General features: G+C 42.9%; 1 protein-coding gene across 1 annotated transcript; it reads left to right on the forward strand.

Annotated features, from left to right (window-relative positions):
- Positions 1-17,623: 17,623 nt before the first annotated feature.
- LOC147961525 (uncharacterized) lies at positions 17,624-24,002 on the forward strand. Its single transcript, XM_087537512.1, has 10 exons — positions 17,624-17,781; positions 19,068-19,219; positions 19,383-19,508; positions 19,647-19,724; positions 21,638-21,763; positions 21,852-21,950; positions 22,033-22,179; positions 22,871-23,001; positions 23,446-23,461; positions 23,826-24,002. The coding sequence occupies exons 1-10, from the start codon at positions 17,757-17,759 to the stop codon at positions 24,000-24,002; spliced, it is 1,077 nt and encodes a 358-aa protein (XP_087393638.1). The 5' UTR covers positions 17,624-17,756.
- The last annotated feature ends 1,715 nt before the right edge of the window (positions 24,003-25,717 follow it).

Genomic DNA, 25,717 nt, shown 5'->3' on the forward strand with positions numbered 1-25,717 from the left:
TCCAAGGTAGAACAGAGCAAAAGCTGGGTTGGCATTTTGATCTGCGAAATACAACTACTTTGACCCAATCCTGGATACGGATGAGGTACTGGAGTTTGTTTCTCCTAGTCATTCCGGAATAGAATGGCTTGACGAACCACAAGAGTAATAGGCATCGATAACACGAGTGCATGACTACTCCTGATTACAAATTGATAGACGGAGGTTAAAAAACAACTAATGAGGGACAACTCAAAGAACATATGATTTTCTGAGTTTTGGATGAATGGATTAGTATGTCGAGCTAAGCTCAACATTTCTTCCGGATAACCCATGCAGAAAGGTGGAACTGGCAGATTCACAATGTAGAACGAAGAACTCATCAAGAGCACTCTTGTTGTGATCTTTTGGTTCAAAAGAACTTCTTCCATAATTGTTCATTGTGTTGGAAGAATGATACACCATGGACCTTGAAGACTATCACAAGATTAGTAATTTCCTAAAGGAACTAGCAAACACTATCAACATGGGGTAAGTAGAGTGAATCTGGGTTCAAGAACCCCGGAAAGGTATACCTACTAACTAATAACATCAAGGGATGCTTTCGAGAATGGCAGCCAGAATCATCACACTGGGACACAAAGCATGGCTAGATTACTAGGTAATCTTCTAAGACACCTAGGGTCATAGTAATAGCTCCAACATAAATGCTGAGGCAGCGGAGTACCTCGACAGACCAATTGGTGTGCTTAATCTGGCCCAAAGGAACATTGAGAACGGGAAGAAGGGATTTACAAATGCATCAGATTGTTTAGAAACCTGGGATGACTCAGACAGCATAACGGCTGTAAATGCTCAAAAAGATTTGAGACATCCTGCAAAAATGGTGGCATTACCACTTAACATCACAATATCAAGGTTCCGAGATCAACTGTCAACATACTAAAAGTAGTAGAAACTGAACTGAGGCTTGAAACCAACAATCCTATAAGTTACTATGGATTAGTAACACGTGAACCTGATAGAGAGAAGAAAGCCTAGTCCTTAACCCACATAGAATGAGAAGAGAATGACTCAAATCAGAGGGCATAAGCTAAAGGAGTAAAAGAGCCTTACGTTCCCTTCAACAATCAATTCCCTTACATAACTAAAGCATTTCTAGACACAACTTCGACCGGTTTGGCTTGGTAAACCGACAGGAAGTCAGGCTCTGATACCAAAGCTGTCAGGACCCCGATTCTAAGTCACACCGATCTAGCGTGTAACACCTCATATCACTTTGCGGCCTCATGCACGGTATTCCCACGGGTGTCACCTTACCATGGCCCGGGACCATTTGCGCCTTTTGGCTCACGTATATGATAGTGTCGCTAGCATCCATATGACAGAGAACCTGGGCCGACATGACTAGTCGTGAACCCAAAGTGGCACTAACTTACAGGGACAGGCATACATGAATCAACATCGAGCATGTCGGTCAGCAGCGTGCGAATCCGGGCTGTAGCACTGGGCTAACAGGACCCCGGATGTCACCACGTGACATTTCCCCGAAAGGGACAGACACAGGAACGAAGTGAATCACATGCCGGCCAGTCAAGTGTTCCGGAACAGTAGTGCTGGGTTAGCAGGACTCCGGTGAACCGGGCTGTAGCGGACTACTATGGCAAATGGAAGCACAAGACTACATTTCCCCATAAGAGAGGCTACCATGGATAAACAACTAGGTTGTCGGATCCCACACATACCAAGCATTTCAATCATACACACAATATGCTCGATATGTGCAAATACAACATGGCATCACAACAAGACTCTACGACTCAGAGTATTTATTCATTAGGCTCCGAGGAGCCAAGTATTACAAGCATGGGTCTCATGACCCAACATACAGAGCATACAAGCAAAAAGCACATGCGGAAGCTTAACCTGTCTGAGTAGAGACAACTACAAATGAAGAAGGCTGAGAAGCCTGACTATCTACAAGACCCTGCCGAGGGCACAAGATCATAGCTGAGGTAGCAAGCTAGACTCGAAGTCCACACGGAACTACTAGCGAGACTGACGTCTCTCTGCAAAACATAAATTAAGCAAATGTGAGTACAAATGTACTCAGCAAGACTTACATCAGAACTAACTACATGTACATCGGTATCAACAAGGGGCGTGGTGGAGTTTAACTACAGCAAGCCAGCTTCGACTCAGTGGCTAACCTGAACTACGACTGCAAGCAACTCTTTTGAGGTGGCGCACACGAGTCCACATATTCACGATTCAATACACTACTATGGATCCGCTCCTGTATCCCTACGAGAAGGCCATCCATAGCGCTCACACTTATCTTGCGAGTTTTAGAGTATCCACTTCAAGTTATCTATGAACTGTACAGGCAACCTAGAAGTCCTTTACCACGGACACGGGTATTCGAATAGATCATTTATAACCCTGCAGGGGTCTACTCCTTCACACACGCTCTCGCCAGTTACCACCATGTACAGGTCGTGTATCTCGGCAACCTTCAAGCGCAAGCCTAGCGAGGGAATCGGCCACGACCTGACTAACCACACAAGTCTCTAGTCGAGGTTTACCGCCTATTCGGGTTCCATCAGCGAGGAGATCCGGCCGGAGTTTCGCTCACAGCCCCAAACGATGTGTGCAGGGTTCCCGAGACACCAAACGGGCGTCCGGTACACCGTGCCACGGTGTATCTACCGCATCGTAGCCCACCCCTAGGGTCAGCGCTATGCACGGCCGCCAACACATATCCTACAAACACCAGAAACTAGTTGCAACTTCTGGACAAAGGGCAAGGGCAGTTAATAAGTCGAGAGGGTCCATTGGTTTCGGTCCCAATGCGTGGTAGTAGCTGTTCATCAATCACAAACACAGAACTCAGTTCCTGAGAACAGTTTCAATGAGACAACCCACCATGTACTCCTACATGGCCTCCACCGCTACCTTTACCAAATCGTGTTCACACACTTAGCCCACAGACAGTAGGACATGTTCATCACTATTCCAATTCATCCCCGATGAATCAAACCTAACTCAACTCTAAGCAGTAGCAGGCATGACAAACAAGCATGAATGAGTAGGCACATGAGGGCTCAAACAACTCCTACTCATGCTAGTGGGTTTCATCTATTTACTGTGGCAATGACAGGTCATGCAGAGGAAAAGGGGTTCAACTACTGCAACATCTAACAGTTGAATCGTTGTTGTCCTAATGCAGTAAAAGAGAGCAGGAGCGAGAGAGTGGGATTGTATCGAAATGAACAAGGGGGTTTTGCTTGCCTGACACTTCTGGAGATAGTATAGTTCTTCGTCGGTGTCATCGAACTCATCATCGGAACCACGTCTATCGAGAGGGGACAACCACCGACAACAGAGAGGAAACATAATCAATGCAATGCAGAATATGATGCATGATCATGACATGGCAAAATGAGTGTGTTGGGCTAATGCAACTACATCCAGATGGGTTTGAGCCATTTTGAACCAAAAGTTCAAGTTCAAACTCATTTGTGATCTTAAATAGTGCCTTATCGTGTTTTTCACTAAACAGCAAGTTAACTTGTGTAAACATGCATGAAACTAGTATAGATGGATAGATTGGATTTTTCTGATCATTTTTCATATATAACTTATTTCATTCTGAGCTACGGTTGAATTACTATGAATTTTTGAAGTTTATACAAATTTCTGGAATTTCTGAATTAAAATAGATCCAGAAAAAGATTATTTGCGTCAGCATGACGTCGGGGTGACGTCAGTAGGTCAAAGGTGCCAGCCCAGCTCAAACCTGACGGCTGGGACCCACATGTCACTGTAACAACTAACTAACGAAGTTAGTTAGGGTTACATTAGCACTAACCTAGGTTATTTAGGCCCTGGGCCCACTGGTCAGTGACTATACTAATTAATCTAAGTTAGTTTGCACTAACCTAAAACTAATTAGAGATGAACAAAGCGGGCCCGCACGTTAGTGACCCTGGGAGGTCAAACAAGGTCAACCTCAGGTCAACGGGGTCAACCCACCGGCGACTTCACGCCGGCAAGGCCAGCCGCAGCGCCGAGCCTCGCGTTTGCGTCTTCGGTGACCAAACGACCGGCGGAGGGCATCTACGCGATGCGGACGCATGTCCGCATCGAGTGGTGGTGGCGGTTGGGCCTGAGGTGGACGGATTTGTCGCCGACGATGACCTTGGCGGTTGCCGGAGCTCGGGCAGGTTCGGTTTGGCGCTAGGGGGCACAGCAGGTCAAACGGGTGGGCACGCCCGGCTCCAGGGAGAGTGCTGAGCACGGAGCAAAGCTAGGACGCGGGTGGTAGCAGTTGTGGCCGCGGCGGCGATGAGGCACGATGCCGATGAGCTTCGGCGTCCGCGCAACTACGGCCTAAAGGAGGCGGCGAGCAACGGGGTTCGGAGGAGGAGGAAGAGAAGCTCACCGCGAGCACGATGGGAAGGTCAGTGGGCGTGGGGGAGGTCCGGAGCGAGCAGGGCGACAGTGGCGATCTCGGTGACCCGAGGAGGAAGAAGAGGTCAGGGCCGGAGCTTTGGGGCGTTTGGCGTCGCGTGAGTCGACAGAGAGACGTCGGCGATGGTGGCGGAGCTCCTGGGCATGTCGGAGAGGCGAGGCGGAGGCGGTGGCCGCGGTGAACGGTGTCGGCGGCGACGAGCTCCGCTCGGGCTGCGCGGGAGAGAGAGCAGAGGTGGGGGAAAAGGTCGGGAGAGAGTGAGAGGGTTTCAGGGGGGTGCGTGTCGCCCTCGGGTGCCTCCAGCGGCGAGCAGGGAAGCAGGAGGTGGCCGGCGTGTGCTCGCGCGCGGCGGCCACACGCACGTTGTCCTTCTGTCAAAGGACGAAGAAGAACGGGGAGCCCCTGGTGGGCCGGGCCACTACAGTGGTGGGCTGGCCTCTTTGGTGGGCTGCACAGGTAAGGTCAGGTCAGCTCTTTCTCTCTTTCTATATCTGTTTTCTATTTTTTTGCAGTTTATTTTAATTTGGTTTTCAAAACCAAACTATTTTATATACTTCTAGAAATTCATATGTGGTCAGTTAGGATATATTTAGAGCCACTCACAGGTTTCCAGAATTATTGGACTTTTAATTCTTTTATAGAAGAATTAAATCCAACTCAAATATTTATTGAGTTAAATCCAAATGTCCAAAATAATTCCTCAAAATGTTCCATATTTTTGGTTTGGATCAAAACCCTTTCCAAAATTATCAAAACATCATTGAAGAACGTTTTGGAAACATTGGATACATTTTCCAGGGTTATTTACCCTTCTTTTAATTAAATTTTTGAGGCTTTCAAATTTCCTCAGTTCAACTTTCAGAATTTAGACATGATGGAAGGATGCAATGCCACTAATTACAAGCATTATTCTAGGGTTGTGACAATCACATTTGGAACCGGTGAGGGAAAGTAGTAGTATGGATTTCCTGGCTCAAGCACATCGGCCCGGAAGAAGCTAAGTCAGCCAGCCTATCTCTCCACCATCATGGGAGCTCATGTGTGGTCCACACAAATTTGAACTAAAATATCCCGCGAGTCACGAGGAGGATTAGCTCCATGCCAGGCAGAAGCACCCATCTACCAGGAGAGTTATCCCATAGTCAGGGATATGTGTCCCGACATCGAGGTTAATCATCATGTCTCCCGGCTGATGCGCCCCATTTACGTGGCAGATCAACATGTTGATGGGGAGATCCATCATGGCTATGACGCGAGATATCGCGCTTTGGACGAGTATTGTCTTGACTACATGGAGTATCATCTTGCCATCGAGGAGTAACATCTCGATGTCGTGTCAAAGGATCATCATGCCGCCAAGGAGAGTCCTCTTGACAACACAGTGAATCATCACACTTCTGAGGAGTAAAATCTTTGTGTTGCAGCGAACAATCGTAATGCCGTCGAGGAGAGACTCAGTAGTGCAAAGAAACATCACAGCCAACCCTGTCATGGCTGTCTGCTCGAAAATCCACAGTCTGACGAGGGTGATAAGAATCGGTTGTTTGCGTCATACTCTAGTTTGCACTAGTCAGAAAGCTCTTGGATGCTAGCCGTTCTCATGAATAGGATATCACCTTGTTATGCGTTACTGTAGTTCTCACCCTGATCTCTAACCACCACATCAAATATGTTGATCTTGTTGCCGCTCCAACATTATCGATTGGAGTGTGAAATATGAAAAAAAAATCGCCCGAGCCACAATCTGCGGGGGTGTTGTTCACGTCCATGTCACACTGAAGGAGAGTTTAAAGGGTTGGTGTAAGTGCTGAATAGCCAGTGCCAACTCCTGCTCCCGGCCTTCCAGATCATTATGTATTTGCACTCGTCAGGGAAGGCTCAGGCAGATTTACATGGCATCCATCCTCCATCGTGTGATCAGCTCCGATAGTGCACATAATGGCCGTGTAGAGGAGCTCTATTGTGGCACAAAGTTCCTCCATGGTGAGCTATGCGAGGCCTCCCTAGTTTCCCACTTAGCGTTGTGGGTTGTAGTCAATGAGTGAACTTCCAAGCCATCATGAGTGTTCATCTGTGGTGATGGCATTCAAGCCATGAAGACGTCCGCCATGGAAGACTGACATCCATAGCTCTCCTCCCATTGGTGCATGACTCCAGGAGCGGGAAAAGATGATCAATATCGACCATACCGACCGGCTAGCTAGCAGGATGACGGAAGTGTCGCTCGCCGGAGCACTTATGACATCGTAGGGGTGCCAACCCGACTGACCATTGATGAGCTGGCTCCTACTGGTATAAGATGACAAAGGTAGCACCAAAATGAAAATTCTCATGCTTTGGCGATGCAACGTCGCTCAACGGGGTATTAGAATGACATGCCAACTCATCTTCCATAAACTTGTGGGAGCCAAACGAATGCAACGGGAGCAAGAGGATGAATACACCATCTACACCATAGACTTGATGTGTGGTTGCCCCATGGTGTGCACCAACTATCATGGTTATATCACTAACAATACGTATAGTGTTCCTAATAACGGAAGATTTTAACTCCAAGAATGCATCTGGACACGTCCCTCTCACCATCACTAGCTGAACCATGGGGGCCCATCACTCTCTGTTGGGGAACGCAGTATTTCAAAAAAATTACCTACGATCACGCAAGATCTATCTAGGAGATGCATGGCAACGAGAAGCGGAGAGTGTGTCTACGTACCCTTGTAGACTGAAAGCGAAAATGTTTAGTAGCGCGGTTGATGTAGTCGAACGTCTTCGCGATCCAACCGATCCAAGTACCGAACGTACGGCACCTCCGTGATCTGCACACGTTCAGCTCGGTGACGTCCCTCGAACTCTTGATCGAGTTGAGGTCGAGGGAGAGTTCCGTTAGCACGACGACCCGGTGACGGTGATGATGAAGTTACCGACCCAGGGCTTCTCCTAAGCACTACGACAATATGACCGAGGTGTAAAACTGTGGAGGGGGGCACCATACACGGCTAAAGATCAACTTGTGTGTCTATGGGGTGCCTACTCCAAGGGGGGGGGGGGAATCCTACTCCAAGTAGTATTCGACCCCCCATTTCCTACTTCCACAAGGAGAAGGGGGGAAGGAATAGGAGAAGAGAAGGAAAGGGGGGGCGGCCCCCCTAGCCCTAGTCCAATTCGGTTTGGGCTAGGCGGGGAGGCCCCACTCCTTGGCCTGCCTCCTCTCTTCCACCATTAGGCCCATGAGGCCCAATAACTTCCCGAAGGGGGTTTTAGTAACCCCTGGTACGCCAAAACTCATCCTAAATGACCTGAACCATTCAGGCGTCCGAATGTAACCTTCCAATATATGAATCTTTATGTATCAACCATTTCGAGACTCCTCTTCATGTCCGTGATCTCATCCGGGACTCCGAACAACCTTCGGTACATCAAATCACATAACTCATAATATAAATCATCATCGAACATTAAGCGTGCGGACCCTACGAGTTCGAGAACTATGTAGACATGACCGAGATACATCTCCGATCAATAACCAATAGCGGAAACTGGATGCTCATATTGGTTCCTACATATTCTATGAAGATCTTTATCGGTCAAACCACATAACAACATACGTTGTTCCCTTTGTCATCGGTATGTTACTTACTAGAGATTCAATCGTCAGTATCATCATACCTAGTTCAATCTCGTTACCGGCAAGTCTCTTTACTCATTCCGTAATGCATCGTCCTACAACTAACTCATTAGTCACTTTGCTTCAAGGCTTATAGTAATGAGAATTACCGAGAAGGCCTAGAGATACCTCTCCGAAACATGGAGTGACAAATCCTAATCGCGATCTATGCCAACTCAATGAACACCATTCGAGACACCTGTAGAGCATCTTTATAATCACCCAGTTACGTTGTGATGTTTGATAGCACACAAGGTGTTCCTCCGGTATTCGGGAGTTGCATAATCTCATAGTCATAGGAACATGTATAAGTCATGAAGAAAGCAATAGCAATAAACTAAACGATCATAGTGCTAAGCTAACGGATGGGTCTTGTCCATCACATCATTCTCTAATGATGTGATCCCGTTCATCAAATGAAAACACATGACTTTCGTAGGAAACTTAACCATCTTTGATTATCGAGCTAGTCAAGTAGAGGCAAACTAGGGACACTCTATTTGTCTATGTATTCAAACATGTACTAAGTTTCCGGTTAATACAATTCTATAATGAATAATAAACATTTATCATGATATAAGGAAATATAAATAACAACTTTATTATTGCGTCTAGGGCATATTTCCTTCAGTCTCCCACTTGCACTAGAGTCAATAATCTATTACATTGTAATGATTCTAACACCCATGGAGTCTTGGTGTTGATCATGTTTTGCTCGTGAGAGAGGCTTAGTCAACGGGTCTACAACATTCAGATCTGTATGTATCTTGCAAATCTCTATGTCTCCCTCCTTGACTTGATCGCGGATGGAATTGAAGCGTCTCTTGATGTGCTTGGTTCTCTTGTGAAATTTGGATTCCTTTGCCAAGACAATTGCACTAGTATTATCACAAAAGATTTTCATTGGACCCGATGCTCTAGGTATTAAACCTATATCGGATATGAACTCCTTCATCCAGACTCCTTCATTTGTGGCTTCCGAAGCATCTATGTATTCTTCTTCACACGTAGATACCGCCATGACGCTCTGCTTAGAACTGCACCAACTGACAGCTCCACCATTCAATAAGAATACATATCTGGTTTGTGAATTAGAGTCATCCGGATCAGTGTCAAAGCTTGCATCGACGTAACCGTTCACGACGAGGTCTTTGTCATCTCCATAAACTAGAAACATATCCTTAGTCCTTTTGAGGTATTTTTAGTTTGTTCTTGACTGCTGTCCAGTGATCCACTCCTAGATTACTTTGGTACCTCCCTGCTAAACAAATATTAAGGCACACATCAGGTCTGGTACACAACATTGCATACATGATAGAACCTATGGATGAGGCATAGGGAATGACTTTAATTTTCTCTCTATCTTATGCAATGGTCTGGCATTGAGTCTGACTCAACTTCACACCTTGTAACAGAAGCAAGAACCCTTTCTTTGACTGATCCATTTTGAACTTCTTCAAAACTTTATCAAGGTATGTGCTTTGTGAAAGTCCAATTAAGTGTCTTGATCTATCTCTATACATCTTGATGCCCAATATATAAGCAGCTTCACCGAGGTCTTTCAGTGAAAAATTGTTATTCAAATATCCTTTTATACTATTCAGAAATTCAGTATCATTTCCGATCAACAATATGTCATCCACATATAATATAAGAAAGGCTACGGAGCTCCGACTCACTTTCTTGTAAATATAGGTTTCTCCAAAAGTCTGTATAAAACCATATGCTTTGATCACACTATTAAAGCGTACATTCCAACTCCGAAAGGCTTACACCAGTCGATAAATGGATCGCTGGACCTTGCACACTTTGTTAGCACCTTTAGGATCGACAAAACCTTCTACTTGCATCATATACAACTCTTCTTTGAGATATCCATTAAGGAATGTTGTTTTGACATCCATTTGCCAAATTTCATAATAATAAAATGTGGAAATTGCTAACATGATTCGGACAGACTTAAGCATCGCTACGGGTGAGAAGGTCTCGTCGTAGTCAACTCCTTGAACTTGTCGAAAATCTTTCGTAACAAGTCGAGCTTCGTGGACAGTAATATTACCGTCATCGTCAGTCTTCTTATTGAAGATACATTTATTCTCTATGGCTTGCTGATCATCTGGCAAGTCAACCAAAGTCCACACTTTGTTATCATACATGGATCCCATCTCAAATTTCATGGCCTTAAGCCATTTCGCAGAATCTGGGCTCATCATAGCTTCCTCATAGTTCACAGGTTCGTCATGGTCAAGTAACATGACCTCCAGAACAGGATTACCGTACCACTCTGGTGCGGATCTGACTCTGGTTGACCTATAAGGTTTGGTGGTAACTTGATCAGAAGTTTCATGATCATCATCATTAGCTTCCTCACTAATTGGTGTAGGAATCACTGGAACTGATTTATGTGACGAACTACTTTCCAATAAGGTAGAAGGTACAGTTACCTCATTAAGTTCTACTTTCCTCCCACTCACTTCTTTCGAGAGAATCTACTTGTCTAGAAAGGATCCATTCTTAGCAACGAATATCTTTCCTTCGGATCTGTGATAGAAGGTGTACCTAACAGTCTCCTTTGGGTATCCTATGAAGACACATTTCTCTGATTTGGTTCAAGCTTATCCGATTGAAGCTTTTTCACATAACCATCGCACCCCCAAACTTTAAGAAATGATAACTTGGGTTTCTTGCCAAACCACAGTTCATATGGTGTTGTCTCAACGGATTCCGATGGTTCCCTATTTAACGTGAATCCAGCCATCTCTAAAGAATAACCCCAAAATGATAGCGGTAAATCAGTAAGAGACATCATAGATCGCACCATATCTAATAAAGTACGATTACGATGCTCGGACACACCATTACATTGTGCTATTCCAGGTGGCGTGAGTTGCTAACTCATTAGTCACTTTGCTTGCAAGGCTTATAGCATTACCGAGAAGGCCCAGAGATACCTCGCTGAAACACGGAGTGAGAAATCCTAATCTCGGTCTATGCTAAATCAACAAACACCATCGGAGACACCTGTAGAGCATCTTTATAATCACCCAGTTACATTGTGACATTTGCTAGCACACAAGGTGTTACTCCGGTATTCGGGAGTTGCACAATCTCATAGTCATAGGAACATGTATAAGTCATGAAGAAAGCAATAGCAATAAACTAAACGATCATAGTGCTAAGCTAACGGATGGGTCTTGTCCATCACATCATTCTCTAATGATGTGATCTCGTTCATCAAATGACAACACATGTCTATGGCTAGGAAACTTAACCATTTTTGATTAATGAGCTAGTCAAGTAGAGGCAAACTAGGGACACTCTGTTTGTCTATGTATTCACACATGTAGTAAGTTTCCGGTTAATACAATTCTAGCATGAATAATAAACATTTATCATGATATAAGGAAATAGATCGCACCATATCTAATACAGTGCGGTTACGACGTTCGGACACACCATTACGCTGTGGTGTTCCAGGAGGCGTGAGTTGTGAAACTATTCCGCATTGTTTCAAACGAAGACCAAACTCATAACTCAAATATTCACCTCCATGATCAGATCGTTGAAACTTAATTTTCTTGTTACGATGATTTTCCACTTCACTCTGAAATTCTTTGAACTTTTCAAATGTTTCATATTTATGTTTCATCAAGTAGATATACCCATATCTGCTCAAATCATATGTGAAGGTCAGAAAATAACGATACCCAACGCGAGCATCAACGCTCATCAGACAACATACATCAGTATGTATTATTTCCAATAACTCTGTTGCTTGCTCCATTGTTCCGGAGAACGGAGTCTTAGTCATCTTGCCCATGAGGCACGGTTTGGAAGCATCAAGTGATTCCAAAAGCCCATCAGCATGGAGTTTCTTCATGCGCTTTACACCAATATGACCTAAATGGCAGTGCCACAAATAAGCTACACCATCATTATTAAACTTATACTTTTGGCTTCAATATTATGAATATGTGTATCACTACTATCGAGATTCGATAAAAATAGACCACTCATCAAGGGCGCATGACCATAAAATATATCACTCATGTAAATAGAACAACCATTATTCTCTGATTTAAATGAATAACCATCTCGCATCAAACAAGATCTAGATATAATATTCATGCTTAATGCTGGCACCAAATAACAATTATTCTGGTCTAAAACTAATCCCGAAGGTAGATGTAGAGGTAGCGTGCCGACCACGATCACATCGACTTAGGAACCAATTCCCACGCGCATCGTCACCTCGTCCTTAGCCAATATTCGCTTAATCTGTAGCCCCTATTTCGAGTTGCAAATATGAGCAACAGAACCAGTATCAAATACCGAGGCGCTACTGCGATAATTAGTAAGGTACACATCAATAACATGTATATAAAATATACCTTTCACTTTGCCATCCTTCTTATCCACCAAATACTTGGGGCAGTTCCATTTCCAGTGACCATTCTCTTTGCAGTAGAAGCACTCAGTCTCAGGCTTAGGTCCGGACTTGGGCTTCTTCACTTGAGCAACAACTTGCTTGCCGTTCTTCTTGAAGTTCCCCTTCTTCCCTTTACCCTTCTTCTTGAAACTAGTGGTCTTGTTGACCATCAACATTTGATGCTCCTTCTTGATTTCTACCTCCGCAGCCATTAGCATAACGAAGAGCTCAGGAATTGTCTTATCCATCCCTTGCATATTATAGTTCATCACAAAGCTTTTGTAGCTAGGTGGCAGTGATTGAAGAACTCTATCAATGACACTATCATCAGGAAGATTAACTCCCAGTTAAGTCAAGTGGTTGTGGTACCCAGACATTCTGAGTATATGTTGACTGACAGAACTATTCTCCTCCATTTTGCAGCTGTAGAACTTATTGGAGACTTCATATCTCACTCCGGGGATTTACTTGAAATATTAACTTCAACTCCTGGAACTTCTCATATGCTCCATGACGTTCAAAACATCGTTGAGGTCCCGATTCTAAGCCATAAAGCATGGCACACTAAATTGTCAAGTAGTCATCAGCTTTGCTCTGCCAGACATTCATAACATCTGGAGTTGCTCCTTCAGTGGGCTTTGCACCTAACGGTGCTTCCAGGACATAATTCTTCTATGCAGCAATGAGGATAATCCTCAAGTTATGGACCCAATCCGTGTAGTTGCTACCATCATCTTTCAACTTAGCTTTCTCTAGGAACGCATTAAAATTCAAAGGAACAGTAGCTCGGGCCATTTATCTACAACAACATAGACATGCAAAATACTATCAGGTACTAAGTTCATGATAAATTAAAGTTCAATTAATCATATTACTGAAGAACTCCCACTTAGATAGACATCCCTCTGGTTATCTAAATGATCACGTGGTCCATATCAACTAAACCATGTCCGATCATCACGTGAGACGGAGAAGTTTTCAATGGTGAACATCACTATGTTGATCATATCTACTATATGATTCACGCTCGACCTTTCGGTGTCAGTATTCCGAGGCGATATTTACATATGCTAGGCTCGTCAAGTTTAACCTGAGTATTCTACTTGTGCAAAACTTGCTTGCACGCATTGTATGTGAACGTAGAGCTTATCACACCTGATCATCACGTGGTGTCTCGGCACGACAAACTGTAGCAACGATGCATACTGAGGGAGAACACTTATACCTTGAAATTTAGTGAGAGATCATCTTATAATGCTACTGCCATACTAAGCAAAATAAGATGCATAAAAGATAAACATCGCATGCAATCAATATAAGTGATATGATATGGCCATCATCATCTTGTGCCTTCGATCTCCATCTCCAAAGCACCATCATGATCACCATCGTCACTGGCTTGACACCTTGATCTCCATCGTAGCATCGTTGTCGTCTCGCCAACTATTGCTTCTACGACTATCGTTACTGCTTAGTGATAAAGTAAAGCAATTACATGGCGATTGCATTTCATACAATAAAGTGACAACCATATGGCTCCTGCCCGTTGCCGATAACTTTTACAAAACATGATCATCTCATACAACAATTTATATATCGTCCCGTCTTGACCATATCACAGCACAACATGCCATGCAAAAACTAGTTAGACGCCCTCTACTTTGTTGTTGCCAGTTTTACGTGGCTACTATGGGCTTATAGCAAGAACGGTTCTTACCTACGCATCAAAATCACAACGATTTTTCATCAAGTGTGCTGTTTTAACCTTCAACAAGGACCGAGCATAGTCAAACTCGATTCATCTAAAGCTGGAGAAACAGACACACACTAGCCACCTGTGTGCGAAGCACGGCGGTAGAACCAGTCTCATGAACGCGGTCATGTAATGTCGGTCTGGGCCGCTTCATCCAACAATACCGCCGAATCAAGGTATGACATGCTGGTAAGCAGTATGACTATTATCGACCACAACTCTTTGTGTTCTACTCATGCATATAACATGTACATATAGACCTGGGCCGGATGCCACTGTTGGGGAACGCAGTATTTCAAAAAATTTACCTATGATCACGTAAGATCTATCTAGGAGATGGATAGCAACGAGAAGGGGACAGTGTGTCTACGTACCCTATTAGACCGAAAGCGGAAGCGTTTAGTAATGCGGTTGATGTAGTCAAATGTCTTCGCGATCCAACCGATCCAAGTACTGAACATATGGCACCTCCGCGATTTGCACACGTTTAGCTCGGTGACATCCCTCGAACTCTTGATCCAATTGATGCCGAGGGAGATTTCCGTCAGCACGACGGCGTGGTGACGGTGATGATGAAGTTACCGACACAGGGCTTTGCCTAAGCACTACGACAATATGACCGAGGTGTAAAACTATGGAGGGGGGCACCGCACACGGCTAAAGGTCAACTTGTGTGTCTATGGGGTGCCCTCCTCCCACGTATAAAAAGGGGGGAGGGAGGAGGAGGCCGGCCAAGGGTGGCGCGCCCAAGGGGGGGAGTCCTACTCCAAGTACTGTCCCCCCCCCCCCTTTCCTACTTCCACAAGGAGAAGGGGGAAGGAATAGGAGAAGAGAAGGAAGGGGGGCTAGCCCTAGTCCAATTCGGTTTGGGCTAGGGGGCGCGCGCCACTCGTTGGCCTTCCTCCTCTCTACCACCATTAGGCCCATGAGGCCCAATAACATCTCGGAGGGGGTTCCAGTAACCCCCGGTACTCCGAGACTCATCCGAAACGACCTGAACCATTCCGGTGTCCGAATGTAACCTTCCAATATATGAATCTTTATATCTCGACCATTTCGTGACTCCTCATCGCGTCTGTGATCTCATCCAGGACTACGAACAACCTTCGGTACATCAAATCACATAACTCATAATATAAATCGTCACCGAACGTTTAGCGTGCGGACCCTACGGGTTCGAGAATTATGTAGACATGACCGAGACACATCTCCGGTCAATAACCAATAGTGGAACCTGGATGCTCATATTGGTTCCTACATATTCTACGAAGATCTTTATCGGTCAAACCGCATAACAACATACATTGTTCCCTTTGTCATCGGTATGTTACTTGCCAGAGATTCGATCGTCGGTATCATCATACCTAGTTCAATCTCATTACCGGCAAGTCTCTTTACTCGTTCCGTAATGCATCATCCTGCAACTAACTCATTAGTCACTTTGCTTGCAAGGCTTATAGCATTACCGAGAAGGCCCAGAGATACCTCGCTGAAACACGGAGTGAGAAATCCTAATCTCGGTCTATGCTAAATCAACAAACACCATCGGAGACACCTGTAGAGCATCTTTATAATCACCCAGTTACATTGTGACATTTGCTAGCACACAAGGTGTTACTCCGGTATTCGGGAGTTGCACAATCTCATAGTCATAGGAACATGTATAAGTCATGAAGAAAGCAATAGCAATAAACTAAACGATCATAGTGCTAAGCTAACGGATGGGTCTTGTCCATCACATCATTCTCTAATGATGTGATCTCGTTCATCAAATGACAACACATGTCTATGGCTAGGAAACTTAACCATTTTTGATTAATGAGCTAGTCAAGTAGAGGCAAACTAGGGACACTCTGTTTGTCTATGTATTCACACATGTAGTAAGTTTCCGGTTAATACAATTCTAGCATGAATAATAAACATTTATCATGATATAAGGAAATATAAATAACAACTTTGTTATTGCCTCTAGGGCATATTTCCTTCACTCTCATACCCCTCTCCTTTCCTCTTTGTGGCACAGCAGTTGGCGGCAACCGACCTATACGAATGTAGCGCATGTCGGCTATCCTAGTAATCCCGGTCCTCATGTTTTTTTGTTTCTGTGCATTGATCCACACTATCTGATCAATCAACAAATCAGCACGAAGGGCCGTATGTGCAAAACCGATCGCTTACCCAGCGGCTTAAATGGAATTGTATTAATTATACATGGTCCACATACACGACACATTTTTGGTAGCTCTTGATGGAATCCTTGCTATGTCTTGGCTGGCTGCCAAGTACGCGCCTACTAATAAATACTCCCTCCGTTCCGAATTACTTGTCGCGGGTATGGATGTATCTAGATGTATTTTAGTTCTAGATACATCCATTTCTGCAATGAGTAATTTGGAACGGAGGGAGTGATTTCCTTAATTGCAGATCCATGCATATCCTCACATATATGTTTGGAATATCTCCAATTAAGGTTATACCAATTCTTTATTTCAAAAAAGGTCATAGCAATTCTAGGCGCAAAGAAATCAATATTGATTTAATGGACGGTGGGACCATCTAACAACCTATCGGGTGCGCTGCAAATTTTCAAGCCCTACATAGACCTAGACGCATAGACCGCTACCAGAGTAAGCCGGATAGCTTTTGGCGCCATTTTGTTACACGGGTGTGAATTAGTGCGGTGTATGTAATTGAGTGATGCAATGATGTCGTGATACAAGATGACATACTATTTCAACCATTTTGACGCGATGAGCACAAGCGTCATTCTTCAACGACCAGTAATCTATCCATAAGTTCAATGCCAACGGCCATAAAAGAATAACTCCTCACGCCAAAACTATTTAGCCATATAATGGATAGCCGAGCACCGCCCAAAAATAACGACCATTACATCTTTGCGACAGTACTAAAACTATCTTGAAAGTGTCTGACCCTTCATCGCAAGAGTAAAACAACACAAATAATTTGTTTCTGAATAGCTATTTTTCCATGACCTCTCATTTTTTTCGCAACATGCAGTTGGAAGTCAGCTGAATATAATAGCCATGCATCTTGATTTTTTATGGAACTGGAACCTTCAAATTTTGAACCAAATACAACTCCAAAAAAGAAAAAATATATGCTGGACCAAATTCACAAACCCCGGCCCGCCCTTACCATTTTAAAATTACAACCACCTATCTAGTTTTGTCATTTTTAACCCTAGATCCCTTTCCCACCAACCCCTTCCACGAAATGTATATATACCGCTGCCCGAGAGCCCCAAACTATTCCGCCACCTCGCGTCTCGCCCTCCCGTCGTCCTCCGCCTTTAGTCGCCTCGCCGCAGCCGCCTCGTGGTTTACCGGTGGAATAGCCGGGCAAACCCAGTCGCCCTCCCCTGTACGTGCTGTCGCAGGCCGGCCCGTCCAAGCGACAACGCTCGCTAACTGCAGGCGGCGACAGAGATTCGATGGCGCCCCCGACCCAGACCCAAGGTTTGTTTGCCACCAAATCCTCCCGTGTATCCTCGCTAATCATCGTTTACTTGAACGAAAATGGGTTTGGCGATGGAGATTCGTTTGTTTTGGGCCGGCCGCGCGGGTACTTGGTCCGCTCTGCGCTAGGCCGATCTTGGCCATGGCCGCGCTGAGTCCGCGTAGAAGGTACAGGCGATTCCTGGATCTCATCTGGGGAACGGCGTTTGTTTTTGTGATCTGTGTTGATTTTTTCGAAGTGGATTCGTAACCGCTGAGGTCTTAGGTGGCTCCCCATAGATTTTTGCTTTGCTGATCTGATCTGTGCAGCGGAGGTGTGTTTGTATTAGAGTTACCGTTGTTTTTTTTCTTCCGTCAGTTGGATCGGTTGTGTCTAAGAACTCGATTCAGTTCTTGGCTGTCCCTGTCGAGTCCCGTCATTCATCGTTGACTGAGGTCGCGTGTACATGTCCTTTGCCTCGCTGCCATCTCATCGTCGGCCATGGCGCCGCCGTACGTTGTCATCCCACTGCCATGCCCGTCATCTCATCGTCGTCCATTGCGCCACATGCGTCGGCCAACTGCCCTGGTGCCTGGGCATGCCAGATCATGGCGGCACCACCTCGTGCGACATCCAGGCGGCAACGATCCTAAAGCTGTGACAGATCCTGGTGCCCCGTAGCGGGCTGTATGGACGTGTGGCCGAACGTTCCTCGCGACCTCGCCATCCACTGCCTAGCGCTCTGCCACGCCACAGCTCAGCCTGGGTCTCCTCCGTGACCCTGCTCAGATGCAGTGCAGCCCAGGTTGACTTTCGAAACTGTAGACAGTGGACGCTGCTACATGCCAGGAAAACCAACAGGAATTGTCTAGGCTAATAATCATCCGGGCCTACACTACTGCATTAATTAACCTGCTGCACATTTGATACAGCCCATTGAGCGAAGAGTTCTGTAGTAGTATCTAAATTTGGTGAATGGAGTATTTAGTGAGATTTCGATATTCCCACGGAGTTGCGCACAAAAAGATTACACATGTCTTGGTGGTTTGTTTCGACTTCTTATTTGGTTGATCAAATTCAGTCTCTCCCTGTGGCTTTGTGGGTGGGATATACCTTCATGCTTCATCATAAGGATATCGACAATGAGTTGGTTTTCAGAAAAAATAAGATATATATGCAGAGTCTAGGAGTGTGTGCTTGCATATCGTTTCCATGGGAGTGTGTGGGCCAATTCACGTTGTTATAGTGGTTATGGTGGTGTGAGGAGATGAAAGGGAAGGGGAAAATTACTTTTTTTCAGTTTCAGGAATGGAAGACTCCATCTCGGACGTTGAGGAAGTGAAACTCCTGGAGGATGTCAAGGGGAAGATGGAAGATGCTGTGGTGGAGGCACCGGACTGGCTCCCAGATGGTTGGATCATGGAGGTCCAACGTGGCGAGGACGGTGCTCTATATAAGGTATGCTATATACAACCAAATAAATGCAGACATACATGATATTAAATTTATTTAACACATGTTCATTCTCTAAACAAAAAATATAGATATTTTTTCAGTTTTTCGTGTATTGTTTTGTTTATTGCAGATATCTAATTTTTTTATTTCTTTTGTTTATTTCCAGTATTTCATTTCTCCAGTGTCAGGGGCCAAATTCAGGATGAAGTCTGACGTCCTGAACTACCTTTTCTCTGAGATGGATGAGCACTACTTAGAAGCCAAAGATAGTGTTGATCATAAGATGCTTCCTGTATGTATTTCTTAGTATAATGAAGTTATTATTATTATTATTATTATTATTATTATTATTATTATATATATATATATATATATATATATATATAATAACATATGCATGATTCATGTGTCTTTGTATCATGATATGCAGAAGTCACATGAATGCCGTCCAAAAGGGTGGTTTCTTGAGATCAGAGCGGGCGGAGAAAATATGGACAAGATGTACAAGGTCGCTTTTCACCATTTTTTTCAAAGTACTCACTCCATTCACAACGAATGACATCCTAGAAAGTGTCAATGTAATCAACGTTCATTCATGAAACATTTTCCATAATTACCAATTCATTCTCATGAGTTTTCTCAATTGGAATACAAAAGTACCACCTACATTTATTGACTTCTCTTTGGTAGTTTCCTACCTCTATCTGTAATTGTGTATAAGCATGGTGATAAAGAGGGTCACCAAAAGGTTCACATAGCTTTCCTCATGGGACATAAACTAAAATGTACATCATTACTAAATAATATGGGAATTGTACATTGTATGTCCATCTTCTTACTAGTATAAAGTTTTCTAGGCATTTTTTGGTCAATAAGGAAACTATTGTCCATGTAATATAACAAACAAAGCTGATAATAATATAAGGATGAACTGATTTTTTGCTCCAAGTCACTAATTCGCTGGCAATTAACGGGCACATGGATTTTTTTATAATTACTGCTCCTAACACATACGCAAGTGTTGAATAGCCTTATATGTATATAATTTTAAAATTGTGGCCAACTGTTGATATATGATAACTTATATTAGTTTTACTAAATGTTAGGAACTCCCAATATTCTTAAATGCTCACAACCATTATAATTTTCATGATAAATCCTAGTTCTGTCCAGGATTACATACGAACATGTTTCAAAGACATATCTCTCAGATTAGTTTATTTGCTTTGAGATGTAGTCTCTCTCTCTCTCTCTCTCTCTCTGTGTGTGTGTGTGTGTGTGTGTGTGTGTGTGTGTGTGTAAAACATTTTTTTATCACAATTAGAGTTAGCCCAAAAAACAACCAAGCTACAATTAGAGTTGGCTACCTTCATTCGTCTCAGGAAAAAGAGTTATATAAAATATGAAAGATATATTTACTCATTTCAAGAAATAACTTTAATTTTATATTATTTCTATTTGAGAAAAGTATACTTTTCGTCCCTTAATTCTTGGTGGAGTCTAGATTTAGTCCCTCAACTCTAAAACCGGACAGCTTGCACCCTTAACTGCTGAAACCGGATAAGATTCATCCTTGTTCATGGTTTTGACCGGTTTTAGTGCTGTCCCACCCTGCTTTTGACCGTGCCGACCGAAATTCATGTACTTCTTCCAAGTCCGCGTAATATTTTCAAATTCTGGTACTTTTCTCAAATATGTTAACTTTCTAAAAAAATATGTCCTTTTTTAAATCCACGTACTTTTTTCAACTCTGCGTACTTTTTAAAAGTTCATGTAGTTTATTCAAATTCATGTAATTTTTTAAATGGACTTTCATATTCGCGTACAATTTTTTTGGAAAGAATTCATGAATTCAAAAAATTTATGCGAGCTTGAAAAAAGTACGCGGATTTCAAACTCTTTTACGCAAATTTATGTGGATTTGAAAAAATATGTCCACTTGAAACAAGTACGTGAGTTTCAGACAAAGTTCATCGATTGGAAAAGAGACACGAATTTGAAAGAAATGCCTGAACTTTAAAATGTATGCAGATAATATACGGATTCCAAAAAAGTACGCAATTTTTTTTAAAGGACGGCTTTGAGAAAAGTAAGCAAATTTTAAAATAGTTCACAAATTTGAAAAAAAGTATGTTTATTTTTAAAATTATGCGACCTTGCAAAAACAACGCGGATTTGAAAAGAGTATGTGAATTTCAAAAAGTTCACGAATATGAAAAAAATACGTGAATTTGAGTCAGCACCGGTCAAAACCGGGGTGAGTCGTTACCAAAACCGGTCAAAACCAAGACCGGGGATGAACCTTGTCCGGTTTCGGTAGTTGGAGGTGCAAGTTGTCCGGTTTTGAAGTTAAGGGACCAAATCTAGACTCCATGAAGAGTTGAGGGATGAAAAATATACTTTTCTCTTTCTATTTTGCAGTTTTATGTGTACCCGGCACTGGGAGTACGAGCATTTTCTAAAGAAGACGTTATACTGTATGTTAACGAAATGAGGATCCCCGAATGTGATACAAATGGACAATGTGACACGAGCTCTCGGGATAATGTGTATTTCTTGCTATCACTACATAAATAATTATTTATGTCTACAAATATTTGACTTTCCAAAGCTAATATGTTCCCTGGTTTTGTAGATCCTTGCAGAAGTGGAGTTCAACCCATCTGGGCTACCAGATGGATGGGTGAAAGAAATGGTGTACCGAAAAACATTGAAAGGAACAAGGAAAGACCCGGTAAATATAAATTAAAAACAAAACCTCTCCATTGTTATTTTTAAAAATATTTTCAAACTCCTAATCACTATTAATTATGCAGTACTACACGGACCCTGTTAGCCGTTATGCATTCAGGACATTGACGTCCATAGTTCGCTTCCTTCAAACAGGAAACATTTCAAAACGTTCGTTTATTCAAAGGACAAGTGTACATGAATTGTACAATTTTGAGAAGTCTGCTAATCTGGTAACTGATCATTTCAACATTTTTTGGTTATCAGTGATTGCCATACATCGTTGCCTCTTATCAAAGTTATGTTCCATTCTAAGAACATCACTTTTCTTGGACTAACATGCAGTGGTATAGCTATTAAAAATTATCCACTTAAAATTGAGTATATATGTTGGGCATGTGTCATGTTACAACAAACTAGCATTCAAATTGTTCATCAAATAACTAGACTTATGTTTTCATATTTTTTTTATTATTTGAGTGCGTGCTAAAGTAAACTTACATTTATGTATATGAGACACACATTTTTTACAAAAAGAATGGCATGCCTTCAGTCAACATATACGTTGGACCGTACTTAGAATGAGCATTGTTTGGTTTCTTCCACAAGTGTGTCAATTTTCTTAGGCAACTTTGAAGAGGTTACTCACTTATTATAAGACCCAACATAGCTTGCCAACGAGACATGATAATGTGATGGCTTAATAGTACAATTTTTTGAACAACATGTTTCTCATGTAGTTTGTAGTTATGATCTTGTGTATTTCATACCTTATTAGTTGAAAAACATGTTCAACTATTTGAATTGTTATCTTTATAAATAAATGGAGTTTCACTAACGTTACTAAACTTGTAAAGTTAATATAAATAAATTAATTATATTTATGGATATTCAGTATTGCTATTCAATTGTTTCCTTTTGCAGCATGAGAGTTTGAACAAAAGACTGACAAAAAATGTGATGAATGATAAAACAAATGCAAGTCCTTCGAGACCTAGAAGATCAAAAAAAGGGGAAAAGATAGATATGAATGAGCAAAATTCAGGTATTCTTAAGTTCCTCCAGCCATCGCTGCTATGGTATTTATTTATACTTGCATGTCTCACCATATTGTTTTCCTTAGGTTCTCCCATCCAGTCTAGTCAATTTACCAAAAATACATTACTCGTGCTATTGAGGAGAAATGGAAATAGCATGTGCTAGTAGAAAATATGTTACTACACAAGTATGCAATGAGGAAAAGAAATACTCATGCATACTACTACATAATCTTGTGGGAACATAAATTCGGTTGTACACTTATATGTATTCCTGTCTTTGCGTGATATTAGATTCGTTTTCTCTTGCTCTATCTGAGGATGTCCATTAGTTAGATAAACTATATGTAAGTTCGAGCTTTTTCAAGTAGCTCAATGTCTTTATACACAATTTAATCGAGTTATGGAAAGCGTTCAAGATACTCTAAATTAAATAACCGAATAACTATATGATATACATAGATTATCTTTATATGAGGTTTACGGATTGGAGACTTACAACTGAATCAAACAGGGATCTTCCAATCAATTTTGCATTTTTGCACATGAACATTCACGTATATTTTTAAGCAATTGTGTAATTAGTTTTGAGTAGTAGTAAAGTCTGCATGTTATCTCTTGAAAACCATATTGGTTGCATACTGACAACTTTAGCGACCATATTATGATATTAGTAATACGGCCTCTCCGCCTGTAATATACATTGCTTGTACTTTTTGCCAAAAAAGGTACAAACAATTATAAAATCATCGTGATTCCTTCGAAAAATTATATGTAGCTAGTCTAAGGATCAAATTTATATTTCCTTCCTACTAACGTCTATTTTATTTGTTATAGATGAGGATGTCAACACGTCTGCAGACTTAGTTTTTCCCAATGAGCACCAAGAAATCAAGAAGAAAAACATGAAGGCTAATCAAGAAGAAGCATACTCCTCCAGAACTATCAAGCGTCCAAGAGGGAGTCCACCCAAAGTAGCGAGGCAAACTGAGGAAGACATATCTAAGAAAGAAGAATAGGTGGTGAAAACAAAAAATGCCTAGATCTAATACAAAGGAAATCAAACATGGGACAAGGTAACGAAGAAAGGGTTATTACATGAAACCATGATATAAAAATATGGAACACACAATTGGAAGTGACAAGAAATATTTGCCCAAGCTTTTGTAAAGTGTTTTTTATTTGTTGGTACAACTTTTACTATGTTTCTAGAATAATGGGGAATATGTCCCCCTAGAGAGGCTCGAACACCTCAAATATTGATCCCACATTTATGTGCTTATATTTCTCTACAATCAGGGTTTTTATTAACTCATTCATTGGGTAATCGGCTTGATCAAATGCGCATTACTTTATTATAAAAAAATAGATATCACAAGTAGTGGGTAGTACCTGTTCAGATAAGATGCCAAGGAAAATTAGTTCTTGATATTTATAGAAAAGATTAGTGGGCAATACGAAAGATAAAATTGAAACCTACAAGGATGCATAACATATTTATAGTTACACACTTAGAAGCATGCCTAATATATTGGATAGTGAAGATAGGTGCCCTAGCTTGTAAGGTCGGGATTAGGGCAGACTGATGGAAAAGAGATGTCAAGGAAGGAAGAGGAGTGTGGTGGGTTCATGACCTAAACAACAGAGGGGAGAAGAGGTGGGGTGGGGAGGGTACGCGGCGGGAGGGGAAAGGGCAGGGGTGGCGGTGCTACGATGGTAGAGGAGGTGGGCGGGGAGAGTGAGCGACAGGGGGAGAGACGGGGGTGACAGTGTGAGAAAGATAGAGGATGAGTCCGTGACGGAGATAGGGTAGGGCGAGCAAGGGTTTTAGCATGCGGTGGCTGCCCTTTATATCTCCCGATGCAAAATGTTGATTCTGCTCCCATCAAAACTACCAAATAGCTCACTGTTGCCATCGATAAAAATTTCCGATGGCTCATGTTGATGCGTGAAATATCCAACGATCGAGGTTGGTCAGGGTTGAGGTTGGTCAGGCGTGAACAGTGCGATTTTCAAAAGTTCCTCGGAGATCCGAAATTTCTCTTTTTTGCCATGAGCTCCTTGAATGTCCAAACAACACAAAATTTTGCATGGGGTTCACGCTCAGGATCATCTGGCAATACACACAAAATTGGAATTTTTTGTTTTCTATTTTAAATCACGGTATTGTTCATGCTCTGGTTCATCTGATCATGGGCACCAAAACGTCGCTCTCCTCTCCCTCTCTAAAGCCTGGTTCTTTCTCTTTCACACACCCAACCTCTTTTGCTCTCGTAGCTCCCGGGAGCTCCTATCCCTAAACCCCAATGCGTGAGAGCTCATACCACTGAGCCCCAAAGCCCAAGAGCTCCTATCCATGAGCCCCAATGCCCGAGAGCTCCCTGCCATGAGAATTCCACACGTCGGGATGCTCACCCATGTTGTCACCGCCAACTCCCTACCACTACCACCTTGCACATCTCTCTCTCTCTCTCTCTCTCTCTCTCTCTCTCTCTATCACGCACACACACACACACACAAACACACCATGCACTCCTACTACAACTCTTCCTGACCTCCACCTCTCAACCGCCTCCCCCAATGACTAGCACCGGCCTCTCACGTGCCTCCTTTGGTGAGGTCACCTACGACCAGTGCCGGCCTCCCATGCATCTCACGAGGCGGCCTCGCCTGCAACTAGCACATGCAAGTTGTACCTTGTATTTAAAATGGCTGAGTTGGCTAATGGCGGTGA

This window comes from Triticum urartu, chromosome 7A (genome assembly GCF_056163025.1).
Source record: "Triticum urartu cultivar PI428250 chromosome 7A, HENAU_Tu73, whole genome shotgun sequence".
Classification (NCBI taxonomy): Eukaryota; Viridiplantae; Streptophyta; class Magnoliopsida; order Poales; family Poaceae; genus Triticum; species Triticum urartu.